Here is a 25879-nt window from a genome sequence, read left to right as displayed (position 1 = left end):
TCTCCTGGAAACCGAGGTTGCAAAGACAATTTCACTTGCGGTTGAAGTTCTTGGCATCATGGACCTAAGAGAATTCTGCCCTGTATATTTAGGGCTAATAATGGACGTTTCTTTGTTTTAGGCGAAGTGTGAATTGGTGAGCGTCCTCTCCTTTTTGTAAATGAAACTTAAGCGGACACAATTGAAGAGCTGGAGTGTCTGGTGTGAGGCTGAATTTTTTGAAGTGTGGAAGGGGTATTTTTTGAAGGAATACACAATTAATTACTTTGAATGACCCACTGAGAAAAGGCAGAGTTATTATTTGAAATCTCCAATTCATGCAGTTTAAATGCAAGTGAAGTCTTAGGATAATTGAGTTACATATGCCAAACCACTTTATAAATAATGTTGCTGGGTAATGCAAGTTCAAACATAATTTCTGTTCGTTGTCTTAAAGCACAATTTGAGTATCATAGGTTTCTTTTTTGTCTTTCGGAAACAGAGTAAATGTAAATGAGGCTTGTGTAAACATCCTTATATTTTGGTTTCAGTTCTAGGTTGTTGTTTTGATTTTAATTAGTCATTTTGGTGTTTAAATGAATCTGCCTAATTTGGTTTAACTTTATTTCGGTAGACCCCCCCTTTTTTTTTTCACTTTTAAAAAATTTTAGGGATAGTGTTAGGGGCGGGGGGTGAAAACCAAGAGGTTATTGTAGCAGTCATTAGTAAAAAGGAATGTCTGTCTGGTTCTCATATTTCCAGTGTAAGAAACTCATATTTATATTTTTACTCATATATACTCAGGCTTCAGGAACCCAACTCAAACTAAACAAAAGTAAGAGAATGAGGTACACATTAGAATGTACATATTAGAATGCCAGTTTATGTTGGAATAGAAGATAACCCTTTAGAGTGATCAGAATTTTCAGGTTGAAAAATCCAGTGCACTCTTTGCTGTAGTGAAGAACTTGGGAAGTGGAGGTTGTGTGGTAATCATGAAATCAAAGAAAAGGAACTTGGAAAGTCTTGAATGATATATCATCATCAAAGTTACAGTAGAAGCGTAAGAATTACTCCTTTTCTCCATAGAGAATACTTTTCAAGGGTTGTGGATACTTAAGCCAACCTTTCTCTTAGAACAAAGCAAAATGAGTCTTCATTTTGACCCCTTTTCTCGGCTCCGTAGATCACTATGTTAAAGATTGCAATTTATTTTGTATCTGTTACATTTAATTTCTTTGATAAAGACTTGTTAGATGCATTATCCTCCATGGTGGTTATTTAGGAAATGGGACCTTATCAACATCATGTATCCTACTAATTATCTTTTAAGGTTATTTTGTGGAAGACATATCTCATTCATTTAATGTATATTCTATTTATTTCTTTTACAAAGCAAATTTTAAAAAACTTATTCTTGAATTCCAGTAATCCAGGGAATTATAGGAATTGTATATTGACTAGAAAACTCTTTTATATTTAGCCATAAGTAGAGATAGGATAAAAATTTTTAAATCAAATTCCAGAATAGTAGAATACACTATGTGTTTAATAGTACACCTTTGAGGGGTGCCTGGATGGTTCAGTTGGTTAAGCGACTGCCTTGCGCTCAGGTCCTGATCCCAGGATCCTGGGATCAAGCCCCGCTTCGGGCTCCCTGCTCGGCGGGAAGCCTGCTTCTCCCTCTCCCACTCCCCCTGCTTGTGTTCCCTCTCTTGCTGTGCCTCTCTCTCTGTCAATTAAATAAATAAATAAAATCTTAAAAAAAAAATAGTACACCTTTGAAAGTTGAAAAGCTGTAATTAAGAATACATTGAAAATAACAGATTCAGGTAAAACAAATTAAAATATCAATACTTTTTAAAAAGTTTAGTTACATTAATGGATTATAGGAATATTTCTGATACATTAATTGTTTGAGCTGGACTTAACAAACACAATTGCCCTGACAACAGCTTTTATTTCCACAGTCAGAGGTAAGATATTAATTGACTGGATGAACCACCATAGTTTTTTCTGTGTTTTAAGTCAAATTTTACAGACATCCAGGAATATTGGAAATCAGTGTGAATTCTGTAAACTATTAAGACTTTTGTATAGTTTAAGAAGTTACTATGAAGAAATGCTATGCAAAGGAAAGGTGCTATTAACAGGTCTTGATAAGACTACCATTTATTGATTGTTTACTGTGTGTCATACAGGGTGGTAAATACTTAATGAATATTGACTCATTGAATTTTCACAACAATTTTTTGAAGTTACATATAGGTTTGTGCTGTGGCACATGTTATGGATGTTTCCATGGAAAATAACTGGACAGAGAAAGTAAAACAAATTAGTCAATGTAGCTACTTAGTTAGAGCTTTGGAACAGTTTTGTTGGGGAAGAGCTTTGAAACTATAGGATAAAATTTGATTTTTCCATTATTAATCATTCATCTATTTTATTATATATTTATTTAATTATTTTATTAGATATTATTTAATGATTTATATTTTAATCTTCCTTTTTGGGTTTCTGTTCTGAAATTTTTTAGTTTCTTACTTGAGCCAAAATATCAATAAGGTTAAGAAATTGTGAGTCTATATTTATATATGTGAAATTAAACAGGTTTTCTTGATGTATATCAGAGATACATTTTCATTTATTTAGATTTATGTTTCAAAGCCACTGTGCATTTCTGAGTCAAAACTATAATTTTAAACAAAGATCCAATTTTTGTTGCATTTCTGGTACTAATCTGTGTAAGTTCACAGGATTTCACTTTCATTGCAACCAGTTTTTCAGTGGACGGATTAATTATGTAACTTATAGCTTTTGCTGGATGTAAAAAAGGCTTTGAGGACTTTCTTTTGTATTATTTCTGACTTCATGATAATAATATTCATATTATAGCGGGCTTCTAATTTTACTTTTGTTTCTCCAGATATAATGAAAGACAATCTCAGAGAACAGGAAAATATGCGAACTTGTTCTTAGGCCCACTGATAAAATAGTATGCCATCGTTAATTGAATTCTTCTGTGAGGAGAGTTGAACTGTGGGAAAGAAATTTAAGAAAAGAACTGATCTGATAAAATACTCTAAGTTTTATAAATCACACTTTTTACAACAAAGTATAAGTGTGTTTGGATTTTTTTTTTAACAATTCTTATTTCTCATCACCATTTATTTGCTCTCATTGTAGCAGATAATTGCCTCCCAATTGATTTCAGCACCACTGTTTTGTAGCTTAGGTGTCAATTAAGTAGTTACTAAACTCAGAGCCTGACCTTTATTAGCTTTGTTTCAGCACCTAAAATTATGAAGCTGCTGTAGACTATGGAAAGTTTGATTTTATCTAATATTGTCTTTTACTGTGCATATTTATGTAACAAGAATGCTGCCATTATATAAGTAACAGAAGGGAATATTGTTCCATAGATCCCTCTGTATTTCATTTTCAAGCCCTAACATACTTTTGTATCTGATCTACATAGTATGTGTATATATTTTATATATGTGTGTGTACTTGTATGTGATCTATTTTTAAGTTTCTGTCCTGCAATTTTTAGATTCTTGTTTGAGTTAAAACTTTAATAAGGTTAAGAAATTATGAATTTATAAGTGAAGCTTTATAACATAAAGAACTCTGGAGACAGCATTTCAAGGTTTAAATCTTGCCTGGGCCTAATTTCTCTGTGCCTCAGATTACTTTATAAAATAAGAATAATAATAACAACAACAATACCTATCTCATGGTGTTATTCTGAGGATGAAAGGAGTTAATACATGTACAAAGCTTAGAACAGTAACTGGCCTATTTTGTTAGTCAAAGGTCTTCCAAGTAACTCTTTATAGAATAATTTTCTCAGGAGTGGCAACAATTATAAATTGGTTCAGTAAATATTTTTTACAGGTCTGTACTGTTCAGCATTGAAATTTTTTTAATGTAATGTATACAGAACATTGTTCTAAGATTAAGAAAACATTATATTCCCAGTAACATCTCTTACTACTTGTATGATCTTTGTTAATTCATTTAAACTCTCTGAACTTAAGATTCTTCATCTCTAATTCTTATGCCAAGTTTAGTGCCCTATATATACATTCTTTTTTTTTCTGTGCAAAATTGCAAAAACATGCAAAAACAATAATATCATAAACCCTCACATACCTGTCACCCAGCTTCAACAGTTAGCAACTCATGACATCATCTACATCTCCACTTACTCATCCCATATTATTTTTTAAAATATTTTATTTATTTATTTATTTATTTATTTATTTATTTATTTAGAACGTGCTTATGCGTGTTGGGGGGGTACAGGGAAAGGGAAAGAGAGAGAGAGAATCTCAAGCAGACTCCTCACTGAGAGTGGAGCCCAACACGGGGCTTAATCTCACAACCCTGAGATCATGTCCTGAGCTGAAATCAAGAGTCGGACACTTAACTGACTGAGCCACCCAAGTGCCCCTCATCCCATATTATTTTAAGCAAACCCCTGATATCATATTATTTTACCTACAAATATTTTAGTATGTAAAAGATAAAAACTCCTAAAAACATAACTACAGTATCATTTTTTCAGCAATGGTGATTAGTTAATATAATGAATAATCTAGTTAGTTTACAAATTTCCAGTTGTCTCCTAAATGTATGTGTCTGGGTGTGTGTGCATATGTCCGCACACATGCACACACACTTACACAGTCACAAGTTATGTTTGTTTGATATGTCTTTCAACTTTATTTTGATCTGTATGTCCATTCTCTTTCTTTTAATTTCTTTCGGTTTATTTGTGCAAGCATCTAGGTTATTCCATAATGTTTCTCACAGTCAGGATATTTTTGCTGATTGCATCCTTCTGTTACAGTTTAACATGCTTCTTCTGTTCTCTGTATTTCTTGTAAATTAATAGTTGGATCTAGATTGTTGACTGCATGTTTGATTTTGGTGTTTGGGGGGCTGGGAGTTCAAGAATATCCATAGTTGATGTTATGGTCTTCTATCAAAAGGTCCTGATGTCTGGTTGTCTCTCTTTTTGTGATATTAGTAGCCCTTCATAATCAATACTTTTGATCAATACCTACATTTATTCATTAAGATTGTGAAATGGTGACACTTTATCATCCCTTCTTTATTAACTGGAGTACTTTTATGAAAAGAAACTTCTCCTCATGTATTTCGTACCCCAGTGGCACAGTTAGTATCAGAAAGACGTAATAAATGATCGATTCTTTCCCTTTATTTACTAGGTATCAAATAATAAATTGGTTTATTAGCATCCTCCAGTGGTGATGAATTAGGACTTTCTTTAAATTGTGATAATTGTATTATCATTATGGACTCATGGATTTATTTATTTATTTGTTTTTAAGATTTTATTTATTTATTTGTTGGAGAAAGAGAGCACAAGCAGGGGGAGCAGCAGGCAGGCAGAGGGAAAAGCAGGCTCCCTGCTGTGCAAGGAACCCGATGCAGGACTCCATCCCAGGACCCTGGGATCATGCCCTGAGCCAAAGGCAGACACTTAACTGACTGAGCCACCCAGGTGTCCCTGGACTCATGGATTTAAGCATATCTGATATGTCTTAATCAGTTGCAGTTATTGATATTCACTTTGTCCCATCTTTAACTAGTGATAGCCTATTCAGCTTGGCTCCTGTTTTTTATAACCTTAGTTGTCACTCATAGCTTTCTTGCTATCTAGTATGTAAAAATTCCAAATTTATCTTGATATTTTGTGCCCAAGCCTTGAATCAGCCATTTGTACAAGGAGTTCTGGTCCCTTGAGGGGGAATGATATTTAGGGACCACATCTGGATGGTAGAAGTGCTCCTTGCTACTGGGTTGGTCGTAGTTCCTAGCCCTTTTCAGTAAATGTAATTAACTTTTTCCTTAAAATAATGTATATATTTTTATACATTTGTATATCTCATATGTATTTTCTGTTATATACATAAAGTATATACTAGTACATATAATTAATGTTTCTGTATATAGATTTATTCCCTCTTATACTTTTTATTCAAAATCAGAGTACAAGGTTTATATTTAATATCTTAGTCTTACATCTTTATCTCTTTTCTCCCCTACTGAGAATTACAGATCACAGTGACCCTAGGGAGGATGATATTAGAAATGCCAAGTAATTATGCAATGCACACATAACAGTTTACAGTGCACACATAACAGTTTCAGAATACAAATAAGATTTTTACCAATAATGTGATTACTGAAAATAGCATAAGGTTTTTTTTGTTTTGTTTTAGGGCATATCCCACTAGTAGCAGACCATCAAATTACTGTTTTAAAGTTATTTGGAATGGTATGGTTAAGCCACTAATTAGATAAACATTGGGTTCCTTTGCTTCCTTTTATTTTCAAGTTTCTTGTGGATTGTGTTTTTAAGATTTAATTTTGTTTTATAATTATGTAAAATACTTTCCTGATTCCACAGACAAATCTATAAAATGGGATATATTTGTGATGTCTAGCTTCTATCTATCCCCTCTACTCCGTGCCCTCCCTCCTTCTGTAGATACCCTTTTAAAAAATATTTAATATTTCCTTTGTTTTTTAATATAAGTGAACCTGTATACTTGTAACTTCCCCTTGGATACATGGTAACATACTATACACATATTTCTCTTCCTTGCTTGGATCAGGGAGATCCCTCTAGAGCTGTATGTACAGAGATTCCTCATTCTTTTTCCACAGCTGCATACCACTCCATTTTATGGTATGTCATAGTTTTTTTCAGAGTTTTTTCCTTTCTTTTGTTGGTGGACATTAGAGTTGTTTTAAAATTCTTGGTCAGTTACATCTTAGTCTCTCAAGCATGAAAATAAGCATAATGAATTATTACTTTGCTTTTACAAATAGACTTGCAATTATTAGCTTTTTGCAGTTGTCATTGTATATTTTTTGCCATTGCATATCTTGAGTATATTCTTAGAAGTCGGATTGTTGGGTCAAAGGGTAAATGCAGATGTTATTTTGCTAGACTTTCCAGATTTACCTCCAGAGGTCTTTCTTATATCGTTTAATATTTGCACAGCAATGTGTGAGAGTGCCTATTTCTCACAGTAGTACCAACAGAGTGTATTGCCAAGAAAGAACTATTAACTTGTTTTAATCTATTTGATCATAAGTGAAGTTGAGTGATTTTTCGTATAGTTAAGAACCATTTGCATTTTTTATCTAGCTGTTCATTTTTTTAGCCTATATTTCCCATAGGGCTAGAGTATTTTAGAAATGTTATACATACTCTAATATGTATTTTACATATGTTGCAGATACTTTTCTCAGTCTCATATTTCTCCTTTGCTTATGATTTCTTTAGTCAAAGTATTGTAGCTAGTCAAAGCTTTGTAAGGTAATCAACTTGATCTGTCTTTTCACTTATGCTTCTGGGTTTTGTATCATAGTTAAGAAATTATTTCTAATCTTGGTTACAGAGGAATTCATCCTGTTATTTTAATAAAATATGTTGTATGATTTCATTTTTTTACATTTATACCTCTGATGCATTAAGAATTTATCCTGGTGTAGATTTGTGAAAGGGGTCTAATTTTATCTATTTTTTATAAGGCTATTTAGTTATTCTAACATATTTATTTAAAAGCCCTGTTTTCCTCACTGATTTTGAGATACTGCCTTTATCATAAGCTAAATTTGCATATGCTAAATGATCTGTTTCGGTATTTTAATTCTTCTCCATTGGTCTGTTTCTCCAAACCAAACATTCTGTTTAATCCACAACAACAAATTTTCCAAAAATGACAAAGTTCAAGTCAAGGATAAATGATTTACCCAAAGTATATAGCTATTAACTAGTCAAATGTAGACTTGAACTCAAATCTCTCTGGTTCTAAAATTCATACTTTTGCTTACTTTTCTTTCCTGTTTTCCATGATACTTACTTTTCCTTCTGCACAAGGCTGTTACTGAGATGAAATTGTCAATGTAAACTTTCAAAAGTGAGGTTTTAAAAATTACCAGTTATTGCTTCTTTGAGTTATTTTTAGCTATTTAAAGGTAAATAGCTGAACCAAATATACTCACAGTTGTAATTCGTAATTTTGAAGGAGTTAACGGTATGACGTAGGATAATTTTTTAGCAGTTACACTTGTGCTGGCAATATTTTAACTGGTTCTCAAACATTAGCATGGCATATCAATTGCCTGGAGGGCTTAAAAAACATATTGCTGCCCCTTCCTGTCTGTGTAGTTTCTGATTTCTTAGATGTGTGGCTGGGCTCAAGAATTTGCGTTGCTAGCAGATCCCAGGTGATGTTGATGCTGATGGTACAAGGATCATATTTTGAGAACCATTGTTGTAAACTTCTAAAAAAAGTTAAAGCTTTGTGAATTTCTCTTAAGTCAGATTTCTTCAGAGAGGAAAGGGGTCAAATTAAAAATTTTAAGAATGATGTTATGACAGACCTCCAGTGTAATTCATTTTAAGTTCCCTATTTTTACCCTGCCCTTTTAAAGTTTTTAGTTTGAGTTGTTTTGGTTAAGCATTAAAAGTATTATCTCTTTACTTAAACTTTATTCTCAATATTTCTTTTTTTATATTTATTTAAATTCAGTTAATTAACATATAATCTATTTGTTTCAGGGGTACAGGTCTGTAATTCATCAGTCTTATATAATACCCAGTGCTCATTATAATACATACCCTCCCCAATGTCCATCACCCAGTTACTCCCATCTCTCCACTCCCCCTGCCCTCCAGCAACCCTCAGCTTCTCCCCTATGATTAAGAGGCTCTTATGGTTTGTCTCCCTCTCTGGTTTCGTCTTGTTTCATTTTTTCCTGTCTTCCCCTATGATCCTCTGCCTTGTTTATTACATTCCACATATCAATAAGAACATATGATAATTCTCTTTCTCTGCTTTGTTTCACTTAGCGTAATACCCTCTAGTTCCATCCATGTCGTTGCAAATGGCAAGATTTCATTTTATGATGGCTGCATCATATTCCATTGTGTGTGTCTGTGTGTGTGTGTGTGTGTGTGTACCACATCTTTATCCATTCATCTGCCGATGAACATCTGGGCTCTTTCCATAGTTTGGCTATTGTGGACAATGCTGCTGTAAACATTGGGGTGCAGGTACGCCTTCAGATCACTACATTTGTATCTTCGGGGTAAATACCCAGTAGTGCAATTGCTGGGACATAGGGTAGCTCTATTTTCAACTTTTTGAGGAACCTCCATACTGTTTTCCAGAGTGGCTGCACCAGCTTGCATTCCCACCAACAGTGTAGGAGGGTTCCCCTTTCTCCGCATCCTCACCAACATCTGTCATTTCCTGACTTGTTAATTTTAGCCGTTCTGACTGGTGTGAGATGGTATCTCATTGTGCTTTTGATTTGTACTTCCCTGATGCCGAGTGCTGTTGAGCACTTTTTCATGTGTTTCTTGGCCATTTGGATGTCTTCTTTGCAGAAATGTCTGTTCATGTCTTCTGTTCATTTCTTGATTGGATTATTCTTTGGGTGTTCAGTTTGATAAGTTCTTTATAGATTTTGGATACTAGCCCTTTATGTGATATGTCATTTGCAAATGTCTTCTCCCATTCTGTCCATTGCCTTTTGGTTTTGTTGACTGTTTCCTTTGCTGTGCAAAAGCTTTTTATTTTGATGAAGTCCCAATAGTTCATTTTTGCCTTTGTTTCCCTTGCCTTTGGAGATGTGTCTAGCAAGAAGTTGCTGCGGCTGAGGTCGAAGAGAGGTTGCTGCCTGTGTTCTTCTCTAGGATTTTGATGGATTCCTATCTCACATTTAGGTCTTTCATCCATTTTGACTCTATTTTTGTGTATGGTTTAAGGAAATGGTCCAGTTTCAATCATCTGCATGTGGCTGTCCAATTTTCCTAACACCATTTGTTGAAGAGGCTTTTTTCCATTAGATATTCTTTCCTGCTTTGTTGAAGATAGTTGACCATAGTGTTGAGGGTCCATTTCTGGGTTCTCTATTTTGTTCCACTAATCTATGTGTCTGTTTTTGTGCCAGTACCATACTGTCTTGATGATTACAGCTTTGTAATAGAGCTTGAAGTCCGGAATTGTGATGCCACCAGTTTTGGTTTTCTTTTTCAAAATTACTTTGGCTATTCGGGGTCTTTTCTGGTTCCATACAAATTTTAGGATTATTTGTTCCAGTTCTGTGAAAAAAGTTGATGGTATTTTGATAGGGATTGCATTGAATCTGTAGATTGCACTAGGTAGCATAGACATTTTAACAGTATTTGTTCTTCCAGTCCTTGAGAATGGAACGTTTTTCCATTTCTTTGTGTCTTCCTCAATTTCTTTCATGAGTATCCTATAGTTTTCTGAGTACAGATCCTTTGCCTCTTTGGTTAGATTTATCCCTAGGTATCTTATTGTTTTGGGTGCAATTGTAAATGGGATCGACTCCTTAATTTTTCTTTCTTCTGGCTCATTGTTGATGTAGAGAAATGCAACCGATTTCTGTGCATTGATTTTATATCCTGCCACTCTGCTGAATTCCTGTATGAGTTGTAGCAATTTTGGGGTGGAGTCTTTTGGGTTTTCCACATAAAGTATCATGTCATCTGCAGAGTGAAAGTTTGACTTCTTTGCCACTTCGGATGCCTTTTATTTCTTTCTGTTTTCTGATTGCTGAGGCTAGGACTTCTAGTACTATGTTGAATAGCAGTGGTGATAGTGGACGTCCCTGCCTTGTTCCTGACCTTAGGGGAAAAGCTCTCAGTTTTTCCCCATTGAGAGGCATACTCGCTGTGGGTTTTTCATAGACGGCTTTTATGATATTGAGGTATGTACCCTCTATCCCTACGCTCTGAAGAATTTTAATCAAGAAAGGATGCTGTACCTTGTCAAATGTTTTTTCTGAGTCTATTGAAAGGATTATATAGTTCTTGTCCTCTCTTTTATTTATGTAGTGTATCACATTGATTGATTTGTGGATGTTGAACCAACCTTGCAGCCCAGGAATAAATCCCACTTGATCATGGTGAATAATCCTCTTAACGTACTGTTGGATCCTATTGGCTAGTATTTTGATGAGAATTTTTGCATCCATTTTCATCAGGGATATTGGTCTGTAATTCTCCTTTTTGGTGGGGTCTTTGTCTGGTTTTGGGATCAAGGTAATGCTGGCCTCATAGAGTTTGGAAGTTTTCCTTCCATTTTGATTTTTTGAAACAGTGTCAGAAGAATAGGTATTAATTCTTCTTTAAATGTTTGGTAGAATTCCCCCGGGAAGCCATGTGGTCCTGAGCTCTTATTTGTTGGGGAATTTTTGATTACTGCTTCGATTTCCTTGCGGGTTATGATCTGTTCAGGTTTTCTATTTCTTCCTGGTTAAGTGTTGGTAGTTTATACATCTCTAGGAATGCATCCATTTCTTCCAGATTGCCTAATTTGTTGGCATATAGTTGCTCATAATATGTTCTTATAATTGTATTTCTTCTGTGTTGGTTGTGATCTCTCCTCTTTCATTCATGATTTTATTTATTTGGGTCCTTACTCTTTTCTTTTTGATAAGTCTGGCCAGGGGTTTATCAGTCTTATTAATTCTTTCAGAGAACCAGCTCCCACTTTCATTGATCTGTTCTACTGTTCTTTTGGTTTCTATTTCATTGACTTTTGCTCTAATCTTTATTATTTCTCTTCTCCTGCAGGGTTTAGGCTTTATTTGTTGTTCTTTCTCCAGCTCCTTTAGGTATAAAGTTAGGTTGTATGTTTGAGACCTTTCTTGTTTCTTGAAAAAGGCTTGTATTGCTATATGCTTCCCTCTTAGGACTGCCTTTGCTGCATCCCAAAGATTTTGAACAATTGTGTTTTCATTTTCATTTGTTTCCATGGATTTTTTAAAATTCTTCTTTAATTTCCTGGTTGACCCATTCATTCTTTAGTAGGATGCTCTTTAGCCTCCATGTATTTGAGTTCTTTCCAGATTTCCTCTTGTGATTGAGTTCTAGTTTCAAAGCATTGTGGTCCAAAAATATGCAGAAAATGATCCCAATCTTTTAGTACCAGTTGAGACCTGATTTGTGACCCAGGATGTGATCTATTCTGGAGAATGTTCCATGTGCACTCGAGAAGAATGTGTATTCTTTTGCTTTGGGATAGAATGTTCTGAATATATCTGTGAAGCCCATCTGGTCCAGTGTGTCATTCAAATCCCTGTTTCCTTTTTGATCTTCTCCTTAGATGATCTCTCCATTGCAGGGGTGTGTTAAAGTCCCTTACTATTACTGTATTATTGTCGATGTGTTTCTTTGATTTTGTTATTAATTGGCTTATATAATTGGCTGCTCCCAAGTTAGTAAACAAATATTTACAATTGTTAGATCTTCTTGTTGGATAGGCCTTTTAATTATGATATAGTGTCCTTCCTCATCTCTTATTACAGTCTTTGGTTTGAAATCTAATTTGTCTGATAAAAGGATTGCCACCCCAGCTTTCTTTTGATGTCCATTAGCATGATAAATGGTTTTCCACCCCCTCGCTTTAAATCTGGAGGTGTTTTTGGGTCTAAAATGACTCTCTTGCAGATAGCGTATCAGTGGGTCTTAGTTTTTTATCCAGTCTGATACCCTTTGTCTTTTGATTGGGGCATTTAGCCCATTTACATTCAGAGTAACTATTGAAAGATATGAATTTAGTGCCATTGTATTGCCTGTAAGGTGACTGTTACTTTATATTGTCTCTGTTCCTTTCTGGTTTATGTTACTTTTGGGTTCTCTCTTTGCTTAGAGGACCCCTTTTCTATAAGGTTGGTTTGGTCATCACAAATTATTTTAATTCCTATTTGTCCTGGAAGCTTTTTATCACTCCTTCTATTTTGAATGACATCCTAGCTGGATAAAGTATTCTTGGCTGCATATTTTTCTCATTTAGTGCTCTGAGTATATCATGCCAGTCCTTTCTGGACCTGCCACGGCTGCGTGGATAGGTCTGCTGCCAATCTAATGTTTTTACCCTTGTAGGTTACCAACCTCTTATCCCCAGCTGCTTTCAGGATTTTCTCTTTGTCTCTGAGATTTGTAAGTTCACTATTCTATGTCGGGGTGTTGACCTATTTTTTACTGATTTTGAGGGGAGTTCTCTGTGCCTCCTGGATTTTGATGCCTGTTTCCTTCTCCAGATTAGGGAAGTTCTCTGCTATAATCTGCTCCACTATACCTTCTGCCCCTCTCTCTCTTTCCTCTTCTTCTGGGATCCCAATTATTTTAATATTGTTCCACTTTATGGTATCACTTGTCTCTCGAATTTTCCTCTTGTGATCCAGTTGTCTATCTCTCTTTTTCTTAGCTTCTTTATTCTCCATCATTGGTCTTCTATATCACTAATTCTCTCTTTTGCCTCATTTATCATAGCAGTTAGAGCCTCCATTTTTTATTGCATCTCATTAATAGTCTTTTTGATTTCGACTTGGTTAGATTTTAGTTCTTTTATTTCTCCAGAAAGGGATTCTCTAGTGTCTTCTATGCTTTTTTCAAACCCAGCCAGTATCTTTTTTTTTTTTTTTTATTTGTCAGACAGCACAAAAGCGGGGGAGCTGCAGGCAGAGGGACCCTGGGATCATGACCTGAGTGGAAGGCAGACACTCAACCAACTGAGCCACCCAGGCGTCCCAGGCCCAGCTAGTATCTTTATAATCGTTATTCTGAACTCTAGTTCTAACATCTTACTAATGTCCGTATTCATTAGGTTCCTGGCAGTCAGTACTGCCTCTTATTTTCTTTTTTGAGGTGAGTTTTTCCATCTTGTCATTCTGTCCAGGGAAAAATAGATGAATGAGAGAACAAAATAGTAAAATGGCAACAACAACCCCAGAGAAATATACACTAAACAAATCAGAAGAGATCTGAAACCTGGCGGGGGGTGGGGGGGCGGGAAGAAAAGAAAAAAAAAGAATATAAACAGTCAGGTGTGCAGAATAGAGCAATACATTTCTGTGTGTATTTTGGTCTGTTTTTCAGAAAACTAGGTCCCACAATTGTAAAGAAGGAAAAGCTTATATATGTACAAAAATAAAATTAAATACAATGAAAGGGTAGAATGTAACAAAAATGGAAATTAAAAGACAAGAAAAAACAAAAGCAAAAAACCAAGAACAACAACAACAAAGGAAGGGATCTAAACAGACAAGTGAACAGAACAGCCATACACTATCTCCTGAGTGTATTTTGGTCAGTTTTAGAGGAAACTACATCTCAAAATTGTAAAGAAAGAAAAACTTGTATATCCAAAAATAAAATTAAATACATTGAAAGGATGAAATGTAACTGTAAAAGTGAAAATTAAAAAAAGATTTAAAAAGGAGTTGATAAAATAAGAAATCGGTTGAAAAAAGAAAGGAAGAAACATTTTTAAAAAAATAAAGAAAATTTTAAAAATTAAAGTTGAAAGTGTAAGGAATCATGGGAAAAAAGTCATGAGTTCTATGTGCTATGTGGAGTTTTGTAGTTCTCATTGATCAGTAAACTTGGTCTTGGCTGGATGTTCTTGCTGATCTTCTGGGAGAGGGGCCTGTTGCCTTGATTCTCAAGTGTCTTTGCCCCAGGCGGAATTGCACTGCCCTTGCCAGGGGGCCAAGCTAAGTAATATGCTCTGGTTTGCTCTATGTGGCTTTTGTTCCCTGAAGGCTTTCAGCACAGCTTTAAAGGATGAGAATGAAAATTGCAGCCTCCCAATCTCTGGCCTCCCAATCTATGGGGCCCGGGTGCCCCACTCTTCAGTGAGCCCTCAGGGAAAAGCAGTCAGTCACTCTTGTCTCCCTGGTCTCTGGCAGCACTCCATGCTCACCCAGCCTGTGACTGAGCGTTTCTGTCTCAGGCACGTGACCCCCTTTCGAGTCTCCAAATCCTGCAGATTCCTGTGGCGTGCTCCCGTGCCACTCTTCCCGGGGGAGGAAATGGGGGTCTCTCTGGTTCTGCTGCTTGTTGGGCCCCTGCTCAGAGAGCAGTCCCCTCTGTGCCATAGTTCACAGTTGATGGCAACCCTGAGCTGAGAGCCCACTCCTGGGTTCACTGATTGCAGTCAGCTTCCCCCCCTCTGATGCCTGGGAGCCCTGCCACACTCAGGCACCCCCAGTCTTCCTGTGACCCCGAGGATCTTGAGACCACACTGTCCCAGCTAGGGTTTTGTCCCGGCTTAGCAGCCTGAGCTACGTCCCTCACCAGAACAGACTTCTAAAAGTTCTGTTTTTGTGCTCTGCTGCTAAATCACTTGCCGGTAGCTGGCTGATGGAGGTTCCCTCCCCACCGCGGTCTGTCTCCCCATATACAGCCTCCAATTCACTTCTCCACACCTCCTACCTTGCAGAAAGTGGTTGCTTCTCTATTCATAGAGTTACAGCTATTCTTTTCTTCCATCTCTGGTTGAGTTCACATGTGTTCAGAATGATTTGATAGCTATCTAGCTGACTTCCTGGGACCAGAGGAAATTTAGGTCTCTTACTCCTCTGCCATCTTGGACTCCTTCCCTTTTCTTAGTATTTCTTAATGAACATTGACTGTGTCATTTGTATCCTGTACAGTGATGTACAGAAGTATGTATGGGTGTTCTTTTACAAAGTCATCTTTACTAGTACCCTTTCTTTGAGTGGTTTTTAAAACTTTGATCATTTTTATTATTTGGGGGGATACTAAGAAAGTAGGATAAAGGAGAAATGCTATAGAGGATATAAGTGTAGGAAAACAGCTTCATTATGACCTTCATCGTAACCTTGTATATGGCCAGGTAGGCAAAAGCTTGGATCCTGGGACCACAGCTTATCTGAGCATTGGACACCTTGTGATTCTTCTGAAATGAGAGAAGGCCATCTCCCACTTCACTCTTTACAACCCCCAAGAGTCTGTCATCATGAGACAGCTTCCTTTCAATTCCCTTTCAATTCCCTGATTATGATGCGGTGTGGGGCTTTCATGTCCCCCCTACCCCAAAGAATAGAGCTGCAGAATATAAAACTGCCTAGCTGCAGTCTAGTTTGGGTTCTTCACAGCTTGTGTTGCCATCATCTAGCCCCTTTTGTTTTGGTGTTGTCCTTTTTGGTGTGTGAGACAAGGATTCAGGAAGCTTAGTCTTTGGTTTACTCTTCTTTTCACTGTCTATAACTAATAAACTGTCAAAATTTAAAAGTGGCTTGTCGTATCTTTTCTGGTCAAATTAGCCAGGCTTTGATTATGTTAGTTCACTTGATAGTAAGTAAGCTTCGTTTCTATTTTAGTAACCATGAAAGGAAGTCACATGGGTTAGCTAGCAAAAAATAAGCCTTTTTAAGGATGATAATGATAATAGTAAATAGCCTCTAACAGTTATTGAGTTATGTGTACTGTTTTATCTGTGTTTTACACATGAGAAAACTGAGACTTTAAGATCACTTTCCCAAGGTCACATAGCTAGTAAATACTAAAGACAATGTTGTAACCCTAGGACCCTGATTCCTGAGCCCAGTCTCTTAAAATCATACTGTTCTGCATATATGGATATTTGAGATCTACACACACACACACACACACACACACACACACGTGTGTGTTTTGTGTGTACATATGTGTGTGAGTATTTTTACAAATCAGTATTGTATCATGCTTTCATATCATATGTTAATGGTAATTTATCGGTCTTGAATATACAAAACTTAGTTTAATATAAGGATCTGTCACTATATGATTCCTATTTATATAAAAACAAATCGAATCAGTAACTCATTAACTTGATTTACAAATGAATGATTCTGCAATAGTTTGTGGGGCACAGGATGTCAGTGGTACAGGGTGGATTTCTTACCCAGCAGTGAGAGATGATGCAACACAGAAAGCAGAATACCTCTTAAGTAAACAACTTGAGAAATTCACTAGTAATAAAATAACTTATTGATAAAATAATATTTATCAAGAGCTTACTTAGTGATAAACGCTATTCTAAGCACTTTATATGTATAAATTTATTTAATCCTCCAAACAGCCCTATGTTATTATATTATTATTATTGAATAACTTTTAGGTTTTTTACAAGATAACCCTCTCAGATTTCCTTCTCTTTAGACTCAACATCCTCAGTTCCATTACCCAAAAGACATGATTTGAATTTCTTTTCTTCATCATGTGTTATACTTTGTTCAGCTCCCTTTTAAAAGATGGTACCTAAAATCTGTACTCCAGAATGTGGTGTGACATTCCCAGAGCAAAGTGAGAATATCTCCTCTAGTTCTGCATATTATAGTTACATTATTGCAACTTAAACCTACATAAGCTTAGTATAATAAAATAATACTAAAATTAAAACCCCTGAGCCCTTTAAACACATCCTACAGACGAGTCTTTTCTCTCTTAAGTTATACTTATGTAGTTGTTTTGGAATCCACTTTGGAATCTTAATATTTATCCCTCTTAAATTTCTTATTAGATATCAGGTCTTTTGGATCCTTGATTTGTTAACCAATGATTTTGCTGTCTTTGGAAGCTTCATGTCATCTGTAGAACTGAAGGGCATGCCCAAGTATCTTCATTTTGGCCTTATAGCATACTCTAGAAGCCTTCCTCCAGGTAGACCTCATTCCATTAAGTAGTATGTGCTAGTGTTGCTAATTTAGCTAACTGAACTAGCTTATATTTTTTAGTTTCACTGTCAAGAAAATCATGAAAGTCATTGTAAAATTCTTTACAAACATCAGGTGTATTTTCTTGACCTCCAAGTCTTCTAAATATATCAAAAAGAGAAGATTAGTCTGTGACATGTCTTATTATTATTAGCTCATCCATCCTAGTCCTAGAGGTCACTATGTCCTCTACTAGGTATTCAGAAATCAAACATTTATTTTAAAATGTTATTTGAAATTAACATTAACCTCACCCAAAATGTTTGTAGAATTTACTGTCTTATTTTTGAAAACAGTCTCCAGTCTTGTGGCCCTGGCAGTGATTCAGGGATTTTATTTGAAGATTCTTTTAAGTATCTTGGAACATTATTATTTAGTCTGGGAAGATGTGAGCTTATAAAGTAGCTAGGTGTCCTATTTTTTAAAGACTATGTTTTTAGAGCAGTTTTAGGTTCACAGCAAAATTGAGAGGAAGGTACAGAGATTTCCCATATATATCCTGCCCCAGCACGTGCATACTATCCCTCATTATCAACATCCCCACCAGAGTGGTACATTTGTTACCTACCTACATTGACACATCATTATCACCCAAAGTCCATAAATTCACTCTTGGTATTGTACATTCATGGATTTGGACAAATGTATAATGACACATATCTACCATTATAGTATCATACAGAGTAATTTCACTGCCCTAAAAAATCCTGTGTGCTTCACCTGTTCATCCCTGCCTTCCTTCTAATCCCTAGCAACCACTGATCTTTTTATTGTCTCCATAGTTTTGCCTTTTCCAGAATGTCATATAATTGGAATCATATAGTATATAGCCTTTTCAGATTGGCTTCTTTCACTTGGCAATATGCATTTAAGTTTTCTCCATGTTTTTTCATGGCTTGATGTGAAGCATTTCTTTTTGGCACTGAATAATATCCCATTGTTCTGATGTACCACAGTTTACCCATTCACCTAATGAAGGACATCTTGGTTGCTTCCAAGTGTTAGCACTTATGAATAAAGCTGCCGTAAGCACCCATGTGCAGTTTTTGTGTGGACGTAAGTTTTCAGTTCATTTCGATAAACACGAGAGGGCAGTTGCTGGATTATATGGTAAGAGTATGTTTAGTATAAGAAACCATCGAAGTGTCTTCTAAAGTAGCTGTACCATTTTGCATTCCCTCAAGCCATGATGAGAGTTCCTATTGCCCCGTATTCTCTCCAGGACTTGGTTATCCCCAGTGTTACGGATTTTGACCATTCTAATAGGTGTGAAGTAGTATCTCATTCTTGTTTTAATATGCAGTTCTCTAATAACATATGACCTTGAACATCTTTTCTTATGCTTTCTTGCCATCTGTATGTATATCTTATCTGGTTAGATGTCTGTTAAGGTTTTTTATTCATTTTTTAATCATGTTCATTTTTATATTGTTGAATTTTAAGGGTTCTTTTTTCTGAATGATAGTTCTTTTTTTTAAAATTCTTTATTTAAATTCAATTTAGTTAACATATACTGTATTATTAGTTTCAGGGGCTGAATTTAGTGATTCATCAGTTGCATATAACACCCAGTGCTCATTACATCAAGTGCCCTCCTTAATGCTCATCACCCAGTTACCCCTTCCCCTCAACCAGCTGCCCTCCAGCAACCCTCAGTTTGTTTCCTAGAGTTCAGCATCTCTTATGGTTTGCCTCCCTCTCTATTTTCATCTTATTTTATTTTTCCTTCCCTTCCCCATGTTCATCTGTTTTGTTTCTTAAATTCCACATATGAATGAAATCATGGTATTTGTCTTTCTCTGACTGACTTATTTTGCTTAGCATAATACCCTCTAGTTCCATCCACAGCATTGCAGAGGGCAAAATTTCATTCTTTTTGATGGCTGAGTACTATTCCATTGTATATATATACGCCACATCTTTATCAGATATGTCTCTTGAAAATATTTTCTCCCAAGGTATGTTTTGTCTTCTTGTTCTCTTGACATTGTCTTTCTCAGAGCAGAAGTTTTTTATTTTAATGACATCCAGATTATCTATTCTTTCTTTAATGAATGGAGCCTTTGGTGTCATATCTAAAAAGTCATTGCCATACCCATGTTATCTAGATTTTTCTCCTATGTTATCTTCTAGGCGTTTTATAGGTTTGCATTTTACATCGGTCTATGATACATTTGTGTTAATTTTTCTTGAAGGATGTAAGCTCCATGTCTAGATTCATTTTTTTTTTTTTTAAGATTTTATTTATTCATTTGAGACAGAGAGAGAAAGCATGAGCAGGGAGAGAGGCAGAGGGAGAAGCAGGCTTCTCACTGAGCCAGGAGCCCGATGTGGGACTCGATCCCAGGACCCTGGGATCATGACCTGAGCTGAAGGCAGATGCTTAACCATCTGAGCCACCCAGGCGCCCTAGATTCATTTTTTAACATCCAGTTGTTCTAGTGCTGTTTGTTGGAAAGATATCTTTTCTCCATTGTATTGACTTTGCTGCTTTGATAAAGATCGGTTGACTATATTTATGTGGTTCTATATCTGGGCTCTCTATTCTGTTTCATTGGTCTATTTGTTCTTTCACTAGTGCTACCCTGTCTTGATTACTATAGTTTTATAATAATTCTTGAAATTAGGTAATGTCAGTTCTTCAGCTTTGTTCTTCTTTTTCAATATTGACTTGGCTATTCTGCACCTTTAGCTCCCCATATCAGCTTTAGAATCAGTTTGCCAGAGCCACAAAATAACCTGCTGGAATTTTGATAGGGATTGCATTGAATCTATAGGTCCAGTCAGGAAGAACTGACATCTTGATAATATTGAGTCTTCCTACCCATGAACATGGAATATCCATTTATTTAGTTCTTTGGTTTCTTTCATTAGAATTTTATAGTTTTTCTCATATAACTTGTGTACATTTTGTTAGATTTGTATCTAAGTGTTTCATTTTTTGTAGGTGTTAATGTCAATGGTAATATGTTTTTAATTTCAAATTTCACTTGTTTATTGCTGATATATAGAAAAGTGACTTTTGTATATTAGCCGTGTATCTTCTACCTTACTATATAATTGCTTATTAGTTCCAGAAGGGTTTCTATTGATTGTTTCAGATTTTCTACATAGACAGTCATGTCACCTGCCAACAAAGACAGTTCTATTTCTTCCTTTCCAATCAGTTTACCTTTTATTTCCTTTTCTTGTTTCATTAGCTATAGCTCCGTTTTCAATCCCTTCTCTTATTTTCTGTATCCATTCACCTTTCCTGTTTATTCTGCACTTTTCAGTCTGAATAATATTCTTGTTAAATCAGACAAATGAGAGTTGAGAGAGTTGAGAGTCTCAGACAATGAGAGAGTTGTTTATGTTATACAAAACAGCACATATAATTAATTGCATGTAAAGGAGTTGGGTACTTAAATGTTTACAGACTTATAGATGGAGTTAATTTTGACCCAGCCTTTTTTGAGAATTTGAATTAGATGAAAAGAAGATTAGAGGAGAAAGGTTAAGAAAAACATCTGGCATTTGGTAAGAAAATACTTGTATAGAGCTGTAATAATTACAGGAGCTATATTGGAGTAAAAGGTCATTGTGGAAAGATGGGAATTAGTGAAAGTGAAGATATGGGAAGAGGCAACTTAATAAAATGGCACTTAAGTGCTGTATTTATAGCACATCAAGTTGTGTGGAATTTTACATTTTAAAAAACCATTTTCATGTAACCTTCTGAGAGGGAGGTATTCTTTATGAATAAAAAAAATACTTAGATTAAGAAATGTACCAATTCCATATAACAACAGTATATGGCCCAGTTAGGACTAAAGCTCATTATCTTACATTTCCAAGGTCCCTGTGCTTTCCTGATACTGTTACACCTCTTGCCTCACCGTAATACCCTATGCTTAAAACTCTTAACAGTTTATTGTTTTTTCACGTGCAGTATCTAATTTGGACTCCCAAAAGCCTTGTGAGGTATATAGCTCAGGTATAATGATCTCATTTTACAGATAAGAAAAATAAAGATGAGAGAAGTTAACTAGAGGTAAAGCAGCTGGGACTGCTTTCTTAATCTTATCATTTATTTTCTATATCTAGTTTCCATTCCTGTTGTTCATTTTTCACTTTTTAGTCAAGATATTTTTTCCATTAAACTGAGACTAAAGGGAGTTAAACAGATTAAAACATCAATACTATAGTAAGTAAAAGTACAGATCCAGATTTCAACTTATGCCTGTGGTTGCTGTCTTTTTGACAGTTGTCTGTTCTGGAATAAAGAACCTACTGGAAGACCCAGAATTTTTTTTTTTTTTTTCCAGAAATTTCTTGAGACTTGTTCATACCATGATTGAGAATTATTCTTTTAGATGTGTGTGAAATTATTTGGAGAGATCAGAAGTGGAGGTTGGTGATATCAGCTGCTAGGTGGCCATGATAACATAATTTGTTAATAGATTTAAAATTCATTTGAAACAGGTGTGAAATGATGAAGTTCTCGATAAAGATAAAAGTTTCAATATATGGATATTTCCACTTAAAAATGCACAGGAATAAAGTACTACACTCTCTCAGTCCTACCAGTATGGATATTACTTAATAGTGTTTGGAATGTTTTGATTTATTTGATAATACCTTAAAAATTGGAATCAAATCTACTTTTTTATTATCCCAATAACTTATGTTTGAGGTAGGAAGGAAACAATTCATATTTCTCAGCAGCTGCTAAGATCCATTCTGAAGTATCGATGTATTAATTTCTTATGGTTGCTGTAACAAATCGCAACAGAAATTTATTCTTTCACAGTCTGAAATTAGTTATCACTGGGCTGAAATTAAGGTGTTGGCAGGGCTATCCTCCTTCTGGAGGTTCAGGGAAGAATCTGTTCCTTGCCTCTTCCAGCCTCTGGTGGCTGCCAGTATTAACTTGGTTGGTGGCTGCATCATTCTAATCTCTGCCTCTGTGGTCACATTACCTTCTTTTCTTTTTTCCGTGTCAAATCTCCTACTGTCTTCTTATAAGGTACATGTGGTTGCATTTAGGGCCCACCTGGATAATCCAGTAGATAATGTCTCCATCTCAAAATCCTTAATTATAACTGTAGTGTCTTTTTTGCCATACAGTAACACTGAAAGGTTCCAGGGGTTAGGATGTGGATGTCTTTATTGGGGAGCCATTATTCAGCCTACCACAGTTCCTGTTGCTTCTTTTTCTTCTTTTTTCTCTCATCCCTTTTCTTTTCTCCTATTTTTTATTCTTTTTCATCTTCCAGAAGTACAAAGTGGCAGAAAGATTGATTGAATATGATCAAAGGTATGTTGAAGAGTTGAGTAGATAAGGTCTAGATGAGTAAGTGAGCCTAATTGCCTTCATTATAGAGCATCAGATTGTGTTCACATTAATTTTTTGTTACTGAATTAGTTGATAGTAATACTTTTGTTAAATTCGGCACCCTTGGGGCACCTGGGTGGCTCAGTCAAGTGTCTGCCTTCGGCTCAGGTCATGATCACAGGGTCCTAGGATTGAGCCTCGCATCGGGCTCCCTGCTCCGCAGGAAGCCTGCTTCTCCCTCTCCCACTCCCCCTGTTTGTGTTCCCTCTCTCGATGTGTCTCTCTCTGTCAAATAAATAAATAAAATCTTTAAAAAAATAAATTCGGCACCCTTTATTAAAGTAATTACTAAGTCTTTGGGTTAAGTGTGTGAGTTAACATGAAATTACTTTCCAAGTAAAGCATCTTTTGATTAGATTGGCAGGCATTGATATTATTATTGAGAAAATAGCCAAAAAATTATTAACATTGTTTCAAAACTCATTTTCCTTTAGGCGGTTTTTTTTCCCCCACATTTGCATTTTGTTTCAGTGGTAACTCAGGCTTGAATTTAATGAAAGGAAACAGAAGAGCTGGCAGAGTTCCAGTCCAAAAGTCCATTGTCAAGAGACCTTTGTGGTTTGGGGCATATCACATAACCTTTGGGCCTTTGTTTCCTAGTATCTATAATAGGAATTGAATTATGTGATTGTTAATTATATGATTGCTAAAAGCCTTGGTCTAGTATTTAGTATAAAGTATTTAAAAACCGACAAACAGGCCAATAAACAACAAATTTCATTTATTTTGTAGTATTTGAAAAGGGAATCATACAGGCAAGATTATTTGGAAATAACTGTTCATGCTTTTTGTTTTTGTGCAGATGGACCACACGTCCCCAACCTACATGCTTGCTAACTTAACCCACTTACATTCGGAACAACTTCTGCAGGGCTTGAATCTTCTTCGTCAACATCACGAACTCTGTGACATCATTCTTCGAGTCGGTGATGTTAAAATCCATGCTCACAAAGTGGTACTTGCCAGCATCAGCCCATATTTCAAAGCTATGTTCACTGGAAACCTTTCTGAAAAAGAGAACAGTGAGGTTGAGTTTCAGTGCATTGATGAAACTGCTCTCCAGGCCATTGTGGAGTATGCCTATACAGGAACTGTTTTTATTTCACAGGACACAGTTGAATCTCTCCTTCCAGCAGCAAACCTACTCCAGATAAAACTTGTCCTGAAGGAATGTTGTGCATTTCTTGAAAGCCAGCTTGATCCTGGTAATTGTATCGGAATTTCTCGTTTTGCAGAGACATACGGTTGTCATGACCTTTATTTGGCAGCTACTAAATACATATGCCAGAATTTTGAAGCTGTTTGCCAGACTGAAGAGTTTTTTGAGCTTACCCATGCTGATTTAGATGAAATTGTTTCCAATGACTGTTTGAATGTAGCTACTGAAGAGACTGTTTTTTATGCCCTTGAGTCTTGGATCAAGTATGATGTACAAGAACGTCAGAAATACTTAGCACAGCTACTTAATAGTGTGAGATTACCATTGCTGAGTGTTAAGTTTCTCACTAGACTATATGAAGCAAATCATCTTATTCGTGATGATCGCACTTGTAAACATCTTTTGAATGAAGCCCTAAAGTACCACTTTATGCCTGAACATAGACTCTCTCATCAGACTGTCCTGATGACACGACCTCGCTGTGCTCCCAAAGTACTTTGTGCCGTAGGAGGAAAATCTGGACTATTTGCCTGTTTGGATAGGTAAATAGAAGGCTTTCTTAAAGGATAGATGCTAAAAGATTTTATACTTTTTAAGTGTGCTAATTTCCTCTATTTTTTAAATAGTTTTATTTTACTATTCACTTTCTTTATTTGCTTTTTTTGGTTTGTTTCTTTTATTCTTCCTAAAACACTTATCTGGTTGTTTTAATCACATTGTCATCCATTCCTTTCAACACTCTCAGTTATTAACAACCTCCCCCCAGCTTCCCCGTGCCCAAACTTTATGAATTTTGGTTACTTTTCTACCATTTTATGTCTTTTTTTTTCTTTTAATTTATGAAACTGTTTACATTATCATTTGACCAGGTCAGTAGGGATTTATTATTGCTAACTATAACAGAAGATGCTAAAGAGGAGAGCTAGGAATCTTTGATGAGGGCAGACTGGGGATAAGAGTGGTTTTGAATGAATACCATCAAGTAGAAGAATCACCAAAGAAATAAGAAAAAGTAGGATGCTGAATACAAATCATGGACATACATATTTATTTTCTTCAGTATAAATATTTTTTAATGACAGTAGTAAAGAGTGCTTTCTTTTCTAATAATCTACAGTAGGAGTTGTCAGACTTTTTCTGTATAGAGCCAGATAGTAAATATTTTAGACTTTGTGGCCATATGATCTCTTATGACTACTCAGCTCTTGCCACTGTAGTGTGAGAGCAGCGATAGACAATATGTAAACAAATGAGATGACTGTGTTCCAACAAAACTTCATTTACAAAAGTACCTGGTGGGCTGGATTTGGCCCTTAGCCATAGTTTGCCAGTCCCTAATTTGGAGCATTACACAAGTAACTTTTATACATTGAAAATACAGGGGCGCCTGGGTGGCTCAGTCATTAAGCGTCTGCCTTCGGCTCAGGTCATGATCCTCGGGGTCCTGGGATGGAGCCCCATATTAGTTTCCCTGCTCGGCAGGAAGCCTGCTTATCCCTCTCCCACTCCCCCTGCTTGTGTTCCCTCTCTCACTGTGTCTCTCTCTGTCAAATAAATAAATAAAAAATCTTGAAAAAAAAATTAAAAAGAAAATGTAGCTGGATGTTACCTTTGCTTTACCCTTAAATGGGAATGCTTCCTGAAAACTTTCATGTTTGATAAGTTTAATACTGTGATTTCTTTCTGGCCATTTTCAAAAATTTAGTAGATTGCTTTTTCCCCCCTCCAATGGTAGGAAACTATTGATGTTTTAGCAGTGTCAACTGATATATCTGTAT

At 35.8% G+C, this 25879-nt stretch overlaps 1 protein-coding gene across 3 annotated transcripts in view; it reads left to right on the top strand.

Moving 5' to 3' along the window:
* KLHL28 (kelch like family member 28) overlaps nucleotides 1-25879 on the top strand; it is a 42822-nt gene that overhangs the window by 825 nt on the left and 16118 nt on the right. For all 3 annotated transcript variants that reach the window (XM_036111481.2, XM_036111482.2, XM_036111483.2), the window contains exon 2: nucleotides 23745-24643. In XM_036111481.2, the coding sequence (XP_035967374.1) occupies nucleotides 23745-24643 (899 nt within the window). The remainder of the gene's footprint in view (nucleotides 1-23744; nucleotides 24644-25879) is intronic.

This window comes from Halichoerus grypus, chromosome 8, assembly GCF_964656455.1.
Source record: "Halichoerus grypus chromosome 8, mHalGry1.hap1.1, whole genome shotgun sequence".
Classification (NCBI taxonomy): domain Eukaryota; kingdom Metazoa; phylum Chordata; class Mammalia; order Carnivora; family Phocidae; genus Halichoerus; species Halichoerus grypus.
Note: the sequence above shows the minus strand (reverse complement) of the source record. Positions and strands in the feature narration are given on the sequence as shown.